The sequence below is a fragment of the Eschrichtius robustus genome, chromosome 2 (assembly GCF_028021215.1).
Source record: "Eschrichtius robustus isolate mEscRob2 chromosome 2, mEscRob2.pri, whole genome shotgun sequence".
NCBI lineage: Eukaryota > Metazoa > Chordata > Mammalia > Artiodactyla > Eschrichtiidae > Eschrichtius > Eschrichtius robustus.
Window position 1 is genome coordinate 148858296 of NC_090825.1, and position 12118 is coordinate 148870413.

At 36.7% G+C, this 12118-nt stretch overlaps 1 protein-coding gene across 2 annotated transcripts in view; it reads left to right on the forward strand.

Moving 5' to 3' along the window:
• The window catches only part of CPEB4 (cytoplasmic polyadenylation element binding protein 4), a 63773-nt gene extending 52726 nt beyond the window's left edge, over positions 1-11047 (forward strand). For both annotated transcript variants that reach the window (XM_068536378.1, XM_068536379.1), the window contains exons 5-9: positions 314-403; positions 772-890; positions 2289-2403; positions 3950-4131; positions 6632-11047. In XM_068536378.1, coding sequence (XP_068392479.1) covers positions 314-403; positions 772-890; positions 2289-2403; positions 3950-4131; positions 6632-6859 — 734 coding nt within the window. In that variant the 3' untranslated portion in view covers positions 6860-11047. The remainder of the gene's footprint in view (positions 1-313; positions 404-771; positions 891-2288; positions 2404-3949; positions 4132-6631) is intronic.
• The last annotated feature ends 1071 nt before the right edge of the window (positions 11048-12118 follow it).

Consider the following 12118-nt stretch of genomic DNA (forward strand, 5'->3'; position numbering starts at 1 on the left):
GACCTTGCTTTGAGCAGGTACCAGTAGTTGTGTTTGGGGGTAACAGAGCATCATGTCAGAAAAAGATGATAGATAGATAGATAGATAGATAGATAGATAGATAGATAGATAGATTCGTGCATAGATAGAAGGGGAAGAGGCGGAAGACAAACGCACAAAATGTTAACAGTAAGGGGAATCCAGATGAAGGAGATGTGGGAGGTCTTGGTGTACTATTCTTGTAGATAGTAGATTGGAAACTTTTTTCTAAACTATTTCCCAAAAATGAACATAAAAATATTTAAATCTACTTTTTTGGTTTGTTGTTCATTAGATGAGATCACAGCTAGTTTTCGTCGCTTTGGCCCTTTGATTGTGGATTGGCCTCATAAAGCAGAGAGCAAATCCTATTTTCCTCCTAAAGGTAATTTTCAATATTCAATATACATGCATAGTTTATCCTTATGTTCTTTTCATAAATGTTTACCTTCACTGTACAATTTTTCACTGTTAAACTTACATTTTCCCAAATATGTCTTTAAAATTTATATTTAGTATGTACTTTCAATTCAGATTTAATTTTACTCTAAAAGAGGTTTCAAGATAATACCAAACTGAACTTAATGTTGATATTATCAGATTTAGGGTGAGATTTAAGTTTTAGAGGTTTCTGTTTGTTTGTTTTCATTTTTTTCTACACCTTTTCCCTTCCTTAGTTTTATGCTTCCTTTCCCTCGAAGAATTATTTTAAAAATAGGACAAATATAAGCCTTTCAAAAATTTTGTTATTAGGCTATGCATTCCTGCTCTTTCAAGATGAAAGCTCTGTTCAGGCTCTCATTGATGCATGTATTGAAGAAGATGGAAAACTCTACCTGTGTGTATCAAGCCCCACTATCAAAGACAAGCCAGTAAGTGCAGTCTAGCATGAACATAGCTTCTCATTTTTGCCTCTATTTGTTAGCTCTGAAAAACCCACAGACATCTTAATGTTTCTGTTAATTGACACGTTTGTAAGTAGAATCAAAATGAAAAAGTTTTGTTTCTGTCAGGTTCCTAACATTGACATTCTGTATATTTGTGCACATTATTTTGACATTGAATTTTTGGTTAGTTAAAATATTGATGAATCTTTCTATTAAAAGACTTTACCTGGTAATGCATTTGATAAATATAAAGTAGCTGAATTTCCTCTGAATAATAGAACTCAAATCACAAATAGGTCTGTCTTTCTCTTTCCTCTCTTTGATCAAGATTTTACCCAATACTGTCCTTAACTTTTTGCATATGGTACTCGCCAAGTAAAATGAATTATGTATATACATAAATGTACATTGCATATTGTTTCATTTTGAAGAAGTTTTTCTTTATTATAAAATTTAGTCTTTAGGAATAGTAGCAACTAGCCTGTTTTGACAAATCTGGCAAACCAACAATCTGTTATCGCTCAGCCCGTACCTAGTGATGGGGTCCAGTTCAGAATGGAGGTGCCAGTGGGCTCAGCTCAAACAGTGATTTGCGGAGTTCCTCTTAGTGTCTTAGGGTTGTCCCAGAGTTCTTATGTGGCTAGTCTCTATTTGACTTGCTTGTTCCCTGCCAGTCCCTAAATTTAGGTATTTAAATTTGGGACATTCTGGCCTTGGGACTTGGTTTGGTGTACCTGTTGGGAATACCCCACTATCAACCCCTTAGCCTTTGGTGTGGGCATTGGTAACAGTTAATACACGCAAACAATTTAATTGAGGTACTTGATCCTTGGTTGTTGTAATGGACACACTGATGTGTTTTATCATAAAAAGCTTACTGCAGATATCATCAATATTTTTATTTTGAAATGCTTTTTGAAACAATGTAACAGATTTGTTAGTATCAGGAGTAGTTTGCATTTCCTGGACATAGGATTGGGCACACAGTCCTAGTTCACATAGCACTGAATACTAATCAACATCCAATACCGTGCTAAATTTAAATTATATGGCTACTGGGATATTGCGTAGGAGAGAGACCCAAATAAGCTGTAAAATAGTTAATTAACTTACAGATAATTAAGGGCATGTTAATGTTAAGTGATTTGGGTTACAATAGGCAATTAAATTGAACTTTCCACCTTGGTTAGTTTACTCTTAAATATGAAATGAAAGGTTGGAATATGCTACTTGTAAGTCTTTTCTAGTTTTCTAGTTCTATTGATTTGTAATGACATGGATTATTGCTTTTAAAAGTAAAATACTCTGCAATAATTTTAAACTTCCTTTCTCCATAAATTGTCTGTGTTGAGAATGAGACATTTTGGTTTGCACACTCTCTAGGTACAGATTCGGCCTTGGAATCTCAGTGACAGTGACTTTGTGATGGATGGTTCACAGCCTCTTGACCCACGAAAAACTATATTTGTTGGTGGTGTTCCCCGACCATTGCGAGCTGGTATGATTAAACAAAGAAACAAACAAACAAAAAAACCCTATCTATCCGTTAGCATAAGAAATATACAGATTTTTCAGGATAGATTCTCCATAAGCATTTGAGTTCATGTCTAGGAGTGAGAGTTCTGGAATCCAAGTGTCTGGGCTTGAATTCATGTGCTGTGCTTCCAGTTAATAGCTGAATAACCCTGCTCAAATTAATTTCTCTAATTCTCAGTTTCCTCATCTGTCAAGTGGAGTTATAAGTGTGTCCTTTATGGAGAGTTGTTTTGAGGATTAGAGGAGATTGTGGATCCTAGTGCTTAGTGCACGGTCTCGTAATGCGAATGCTCATCACTCTCATCATCGTCTGAGAGAGAAAAACCCTTCAGGGATGGGTTAGGTATCGAGATGTTCGCTGTTTGTTTCCCACGTCCCCATGTGCTCAACAGCTGCTTACTGAGCTCTGAAATACAGCAGCGTTCTCAGCAGTGCATTGTGTTTTCAGAGCAGTGCTTACAGAAGAAATTTCATCCCCAACTTCAAATAATTTGAGGTTTAATAGTATAAGTGACATAAAGAACATAAAATGAACATGAATGCAGTTTCAGAATTGTAACATTTCATGGAGAAGAAGATACATTTATTCAAGTTTCTTTTTTTTTTTTTAATTGATTTATTTTTTATTTGTTTATTTTTGACCGTGTTGGGTCTTTGTTGCTGCGCGCGGGCTTTCTCTAGTTGCAGCGAGGGGGGCTACTCTTCGCTGTGGTGCATGGGCTTCTCACTGCGGTGGCTTTTCTTGTTGTGGAGCACGGGCTCTAGGCGCACGGGCTTCAGTAGTTGTGGTACGCAGGCTTGGTAGTTGTGGCTTGCGGGCTCTAGGGCGCGGGCTCAGTAGTTGTGACACGCGGGCTTAGTTGCTCCGCAGCATGTGGGATCTTCCAGGACCAGGGCTCGAACCCGTGTCCCCTGCATTGGCAGGCAGATTGTTAACCACTGCGCCACCAGGGAAGCCCTACTTGAAGCTTCTATGTGAAAAATTGGCAAATAGCTACACGGTAAGGAAAGGTAAAAAGGACTTTGTTGGAAATATGCTCGAAGGACCCCCAAAGAGCCTGCCAATCAGCTTTCTAGTGTTCAAATGATTATTTATATTAAGCAGTACGTTGTTAACTGGTAAATATATGGTGCATCGTGGCGTAGAGCAGATAGACCAGGGTGCCAAGTGCAGCACAATCACTTAACTACCCATGACCTTGCACAGATTAATCATCCTCTCTGTGCCTCAGTTTCCCCAGAAAATTACTACCTACTTCATAGGGTTGTTGTGTAGATTAAAAGTGAACATATGTGAAATACTCAGCAGAGTCCCTGCCCTTAGTTACAGTAGGTTAAAGATGAACACATGGACAATTGGTTATAATAACTAGTTTCATTTTAATAATTATTGTAATGACAGACAGATGAACTGCTTTTGATGTAAGAGCCAGATGAATTTTCCTGATTTGGTGAGCCAGATGAATTTTCCTGATTTCAAATGTCCTATTTGCTCCTTCCGTATGTAGTGGAGCTTGCCATGATAATGGACCGGCTGTATGGAGGCGTGTGCTATGCTGGGATTGATACCGACCCTGAGCTGAAATACCCAAAAGGAGCTGGGCGAGTCGCATTCTCTAATCAACAGAGTTACATAGCTGCTATCAGTGCCCGCTTCGTGCAGCTGCAGCATGGAGAGATAGATAAACGGGTAAGTCCTGGACGACATTCTGGGAAGTTGTAGAAATGGCCGTCTATGTCATTACCAAGCTTGGAGTGGGGGAATTTTATGCGACAATAAATTGACAGCTGATAGCTATTCCTGTAGGACCCATTAGATGCATGCTCTAGAATACATCTAAGAGCTTCATATGAATTTCTTCTGTCTCTTAGTTTTCTGAATAGCCTGACCAGAACATTGCAGTCACTTTGCTTGAGTCCATTTAATCTTTCCTAAGGTATCACCTCCATCCATTCACTTATTCAGTTAGTCATTCAGTGCATATTTACCGAATCCTTTGTACTATGTTATATCAACTATACAAACATGAACACCCTTGAGATCTCCTCACGGTTTTTTCTTAAACCTGGGGTATCAAAAATACCTCAGCAAGCCCTATTTTCCTATGTAACAAATGATTGAGTAAATTCATTTCTAGGACGGCATGTCTCAGCAATATTTCATTGTAACAGATTAAGTAGAAGAACTCAATCCTTTCATCTGTAATCTATTTTACTGCCTGAAATTAGGTAGTAGTTGATTAACATTATTTTCACACTTTATATTCCTTTTTGTTGTGTTTATCCTCTGAATCAAAAGGCTGGAAAAAAACCCTCAAAGTTAACTCTTCTGTTTTTTAATGTATTGTATTTGAGACTGTGTGTTCCATTATATGTCTTTTTTCTTTGCATTCACGAATTTCTTATCTTTGTGTTTCATGCATTCAACAAACATTTTAGTGCCTAGGGCAAGAAATCCCTGTCCTCATGGATTTATGTTCTGGTGGATGGAACTCTATCCTACACCAGTACTACTCAAAATGCGGCTTGTGAACCGACTGCCAGTTGGTAAATGGTTTGTTAGGAGTTTGTGGTGAGATAGGAATTTACACCAGAATGTGAATCTGCTGCATTAGTAAGCACAGTGTTTATAGTTCAGTTGAGATTTTTTCATAGAAAGACCTTCTTGATGAAGAAAGCAATGTGTTGATTTACATTCTGGTGTCAGCTCCTCATTTCATGGCAGACTGGCGCTTTCATTAGGGCTGACTTAGATATCCAACACTCCAAGGCATTGTGCTCAGAAAAGTCTCTGTTGATTGACTGTATTGTGCCTTTCTCAATTCAGTACGTAGAAACTATCAGGTCACTAGTGGTTTACACTTACTGCTTATGTTCCATTTCATGTATATTCCACATCAGTGGCAGCTGAAAATTTCCCATGGTAGTGGTCATCATACTGTGAATATATTAAGGAGAAAGGTGTAGATTCTACTGTAAACATGGAGGAAGGGGGCAGGATTAGTTGCAGTATATGTTAACATGCCTCCCTGTTTTTTATTCACACGAAAAAATATGTACATCTGAGTAAACGGACACTCCTGCCTCATCACTTCATTCCATCATATCGGTTTCAGAGTTGTAAGGTTAGCCATTAGAAATTCAGACTTAATTTGTTTTCCTCTACGATCCAGTTCTTTGACCAGTGTTCCTGATCCAGTTCTTTGACCGGTGTTCCTGCCGTTCTGTAGATGTTATGGAATGGCCTCGGGGCCAGAAGCCTAATCCTCTGATTACGTCTGCTCTTCCTGCCTTCCGTATCACTCTTCTCTTTTTGTTCACAGCTAACCTTTGTTCAGGATTCCTTGTCAGAAGTGGATGGCACCAGTGGTAGTCATAGCCTGGTGTAAGGGAGTTTCAATCATGAGTCTCTCCAAGACTAAAAATAACCAACTCTTTTCGCACTGGAGAATTAATAGCCAGGTTATTTTTAATGCTTGAGAGGCTCAAATGACATTGGCCTATTGAACACTGGAACAGACCCAGTTTTATAAATTCACCTCTGACTTTTAGACTGAAGTAAGCCATTCTTCCTGACAAAGAACAAAGCAAGGTTTTAGATTATGAGTACTATGGCTGCATCTTGTTTTCCTGGAGTTCGAGGTTTGTGATTATAACCCAAGATGTGTACACTGTAAATAGAAACCGTGACCCAAACCTTATTACAGCTCAGAGGCTTGTGATGCAGAAGTCAGGCAGCTTCCCTCTGATTTGTACATTGAAGTGCTATTTTGTGGCACTGGGAATCTCTTAGTTGGTCATGTGTAAATTATAATTCCACATATGACAAGAATCCAGATCCACTAATTAAAGTGACGGTTTGTGTCTGTGAAAACTCTCCTGTGGGTTTAACCTCATAATGTTCTTAAACGTTAAGTTGGCTTCACTCTTAACTTTCTGCTGGGATCTTGCTTTTCATTTGAAAACCGTTTATTTAATAAGACAAAAATGTAAAACAATGGGCATAAAAGCCTTACCAGTTTCTTAAAAGATGATAGCTAATTTCAGTAAAAGAGTTATTGACCCTTCCTTTGGGGTACCTTGGCACAGACTCATTCAGACAGTGGATGGAAACGTACATACACAGTATAAGAGTTGCCTGGTCCATTCACTGAGAAATGTAAACACCCTTGTTTTATTTTTGATTGCAGGTGGAAGTTAAGCCATATGTCTTGGACGATCAGCTGTGTGATGAATGTCAGGGGGCCCGTTGTGGGGGAAAATTTGCTCCATTTTTCTGTGCTAATGTTACCTGTCTGCAGTATTACTGTGAATATTGCTGGGCTGCTATTCATTCTCGCGCTGGCAGGGAATTCCACAAGCCCCTGGTGAAGGAAGGCGGTGACCGTCCTCGACATATTTCATTCCGCTGGAACTAAAGGATAACTACAGTGCTCATTTTCAGGCCTCAGAATAAGTGCACTCTTCTGTTAATTCTGCCCCCTTCCTCAACCTCTTCATGCTGGCATGTCCTTTTGTGCAGTCTGTAACTTAACAATAAGTCTAACGGAAAGAATGACCTATAATATAGGCGTTTTGTAGATTCTTGTGTCACTGAAAACAATATGTATGAACTCCTTTTTCGTATTGCCATCATGTTGCATGGAAGTTTCATTCTCTTGTTTTGCTGGAGACCAAGAGGATCCAAACTTCCCGCAACATTTTCTTAGAGGAGAGAGAGAAATATTAAAAGAGAAATGAAACAATAGAGTATTTTGGGTTTTTAATTAAATTATTGTTAATAATGTAACAGATAAGAATACTTTTATTAAAATAACCACATAACAATAACACTATCAATCTCTCCTGACGCGGGGTTTCCCCCAGGGAAGTGCTTTTGCCTTTCTCTTTCTTTTCTTTCATATTTTTTGCCTCTCTCTTTTTTTCCGTCCCCTTTTTATTCTTTTAACAGCAGTGGAAGAAGTTAACAATTATTAACAGGAAAGAGCGTGTTAAAGCAAACACAAATGCATGAGCAAGATTGAAGCAGCATTATAACTAATTTTAAGGGTTTAGAGGCGGAATGTAGTTTCATTATGCCGCAAAGTTACTACCACATCAGAAAAAAAAATAGTGAAGTAGGCAGAGCTAGGTTTATTTTCTTTTAAACAGGTTTTTAAATTTAGAATATAAAAATTGGGTACATTTACTTCTGAGGGGAGTGCGCTTATTTATTTTTAAACTTTTACTTATCTGGTCACAGCCCCAGGAAACCTACCAAAGCTAGAGTTAATGACAACTGGTGGGAAAACAAGCATTTCCTCTCCTAAAGAACAAATATATAAATTTTATTTTTGATGTTATATATAAACTCTATATCCTAATTTACTAACACTCATCAGGTGTCAGCCTTTGCTCTCCATTTTGACGTTAAAAAAAAACAGATCTAGAGATACCTCAAGGATATCATTTTTGATTTTGTGTTAGACTACCATGTGTAGCCAAAACTGGAAGACAAAACCAATATTCAAATTGGCTGCTGATTGGCTTTACTTTTAGATTTAAAGTTACTTTGGGTATCCTGTAATTTAGTTGTAACATAGAAAATGAAAAAAAAAAAGTTAAAAAAAAAGTTAAGTAGTTGCAAAGTGTTTTGCACTGTTGAACTAAGTAACTGTGTAAATCTGTGCAAAGGTACGTATGTTTATCTTACTCTTCCTATAAAATAAAATAACATTACAGTTTCAGAACTTAGCATGGGACATAGTCAGTGTTTGAAGTGCCAACTTCATCAAGTAATGCATGCTTTATTATAAATAAAACTAGCTTTTGAAAGGCGTTATGATGTGTTGAACAGTATGCTTCAGGGGTAAATTGAAAAGTCTCTTGAAGCCCTGGTCATGGAAATAACTTTTATTTTAATGGACATTCTCTTATGCAATGCCCTATCCACCATGAAAAGGATTATCATCAGTGTGCAAAACATTAAAAAAAAAAAAAATCTAATGGCAATCTTGCTAGTTGTGCTACCTAACAGTACCATCTTGGATCCTTCAAAACCAAAGACTTGCCCCAGCAGTGCGGTGGAACCACCTGGCTGATGACCCCTACTGATCACCTTTAGGAAAAGCAGTCCTTTATTTTTAATCCAGGCTTTAATGAACTATATACCTGTTAAGTTCCAAAGGTCAAAATGGAGGCATTTGCTGTCTAATAGATACAGAAAGGGAGCTGCTTTTAAAGAATCCCCTGCAAATATTGAAAGCGGTCATGTGAATGGAGGGTGCTCTTGCGTAGCTGGTCAGGGACTTTGTTTTCTTTTCTCCTGAACGACATAATTCTAATTGGAATGTTCATTTGCCTCTTTTTATTCTTTTCAGTGCTTGTAGGTGGCTTGGGGTGTGCTATCGTGCTGTTCCTACCCAGTAAACAGGTGTGATGAGCTAACAAGAAATAAGAACTAGCTTTGAATAATAATTTTTCCCTTTGTACATGACCTGCTGAATTTCGGTACAGTGTTTTTGTAGCTAACTTATTTTGTCATGCACATAATGTATATTTGTTATGCACTACTTTTGTATATCTTGTTTTTCCAACAGTGAACATTTTTAGGCACACTTTTCACTGACGGGATATCTCTTTATGCAATACCTCAATTTTTCATATTGCAAAGAGTAGCTTTTTGTACTTTTATTACTGAGAGATCTTCATATACTTCATTTTTTAATATAAATAATTTTAATAAATTTTATTTTCTTATATTCTGCTTTTTATACATTTCAGTGCTCTGCATACATTTTAAATTATGAATGTTGTGCACTGGCAATGCTATTTTAGAGTCTGCAGAGAAGAGAAAGCATGTTGCTTAAACATCCTTCCCCAGCACCAGCTATTGGTGTACCTATAATTTAAGAAATAGTCTATGTAAAGTCACAAATTAATGAAAAAAAATTCGCATGAAAATGACAGATAACACTGTAGTTCCTAAAAAAAAAAAAAAAAAATTAAATGCATAAGCATAGGGTAGAAATTTAAAATAACAAAATTGTCTACAGCTTCTTACTAAGTTTTTAAAATTATTCATAACGCAGACATTTTTGGTGAATGTTTAGCCATTTTTAATATTAATAAATTGGTGTTAAGTGTTTGATTCAGAGATGTCTGCTCTTTTAAATTATATATAAAGAAAAAAAAAAAATAGCCTGCCGTGGGACAGGTGTGTAATGTTAGTATGCATGACTAATGTAAGAAATTGTTATTCTACTAATATTTCCTTGTGATTGTGTGACAAGCGTGTTTACAGATTATTTGGTTACACTTCAATTTACAGGGCATAAACAATTATTATCTATTACTCTGGACTTTATTGATTACATGTCCTTCAGATTACATGGGATTGTAGTTGGGAGTTACCATGTAACTCAAAACATAATTAACATGTAATTAGTTTACAGATTTTAGGGTATCACTTCAATGTACCAAGCATGTAGTTCTAGCGCACTAGCATGGCACCAGCCATGTACTTACAATGTAGTTACAGAGTAATTACATGGTTATTTTTGCAATGTAAAATAAAGTGTTTCTGATTATTTTCTATGTAAAGGAACCCTCTCCCTTCCCCTTCTGGTCCCCAAGCTTTGGTAAAATATATATACTTCTCCATACACAGACCTCTGCAGAATGCAAAATAAAACTTGCAGTGAATGAATTTAGCATTTTATGAGAGTGCTGTTGGAAAGACTTGATAATTCACCCTTTTTGTTTTGAAGAGTTGAATCTTCTGTTAAAAGGTGATTTAAAACTTGAATGTGATGAATTGTGGCAAGTTAACTTCAAGTTATGTGCAATACTTATTTCAAACTTTTGAAAGATCTTTGCAGTGTAATTCTTTGTTTTTAATTACAGACATTTAAAAATGTCATTTTCTACTGTTAAGAGTAATCCTCTTTCTTGCTGGTGTTTCTAAAGAAAAGAATCAGAACTCAATCTTTCTACTAATGTAAATTTGAGATTATTTTTAAAAATGGAATAAAAGAGGTTTTGGTCATTTGCTTTATTTTATTATCTTATTTTAAAGCTACTGTGATTGATAGCATTGTAAGAATTGGGACAATATTGTATTCAACTGTTTTATTTTTTATATTTTTAAAATTTAAAGTATAATTAGTTTTTATAATTTTCATCAGATTTTTGTTATATTTTTTGGAAGTGAAACTTTTAGCAAGTGGGTGTCTAGTTTTTACTAATCCCTAATTTTTTTTTTTCCAGTGTATTGCTCATATTATCAGAAGGAAAAGTTATTTAAGTATGTCAGTTAATTGTACTACTTGGCTGAATTTCCATATAGTTTTTACTGTGTATGGGGAGGTTGTAGTATTTATTATAGCATTTTAAATAAGGGTAATTCATTTTTTATTAAAGTCATTTTCACGTTAAGTTCCTATTTTTGTATGTTCTACTCTTAAGTTATATAACACAGTTCCTTTTTTAAAAGAGTTCATTTGTTGAAGTGCTAGTGGAAAATTAATGTTATTAAATAGTTTGCAAATGACTATTTATACCAGTATGCATATAATTTTTAAATATTTGTAATGTGAGATGTTGAATGAATAAAACTTTTAACTCAGCTTTCTTTTAATATACTTATTTATTTTCAACATAAGTAGATTATGCTTCCATGGTTGGGGATATAACATTTAAAAAATAGGAGGAATGTATTCTTTGGCCAAAGCAGAAGAAACTGAAATGAAAAGATGTCCGGTCATATAAGTACTCCTGGCAAGTGTGCCTTGCTTATTACGTAAACCCATAAATGTCAGTGGTGGTCGTCTTTGGCCTGCACTGTTAGTTCACACGCTGCCCTGCAGAGGTCTTTTCATTTGTAGCCTTCAGCATGTGTGTGAGGCCTAAGCCCAGGATCCGAGCGTTCGGTCATCTGCTTTAAGGCCAAATGTCCAATGAAAGTAAGGGAACACATGTTTACTTAATAGGAAAGGTCAGTATTTGAGAGGTTTGGTTTTGGGTCTTTGTCAGTGAAGAACCTTGATTTCTGGCCACTCTAACAAGAGGATCTGGGTTGTTAACAAGTCTCTCTGGAATTTTAACCACCCGGTTCCTCCCTAGATCCTGACATCACAGGATGTGGCCTCTGAGATTATAATCAGTAGAGCATGTGAATTGAAAGTATTATCTTTGGGTTGGTCCATAAATCATGTGGACTACTGAATACTGTGATGTGTTAGTCATTTGTATTTTGGAGTGCATTTTCAAGTTTTTAAGGGTTTATTATAGCATAAAACATAACACTGAATATATCCTGTTTTGTCAAATTTAATTTCTGCTCTTTCCTACCTTGGGTATAGTATTCCTAAGACTAGAAGAAGCAGTTCTTGTCCTGAGACAAACGGACTCTGGAGGTCTTTTGCTTCTAAGTTGTCTAAATATTCCCAATATACAACTCTTCCAACTGTAGGGGTTTCTGAGAGTTCAGGCTGAACCAGCAGTGCATAGGACCCCCCAGGAGTAACAGGTCACAGAAGCTTTGGCTGGCAGTAGCCAAAACTTAAGTTCAGAGTTCAGTGAAGGGCCCCTGAGAAAGCCCCAAGGACATAGGAGATGTGGGTGACATTTGGTTGCCACCTCTGCTATATCCCTGGGCATGCTGGCATGGTTTCAGCACTGTAGGAGAGGGGGGGAAA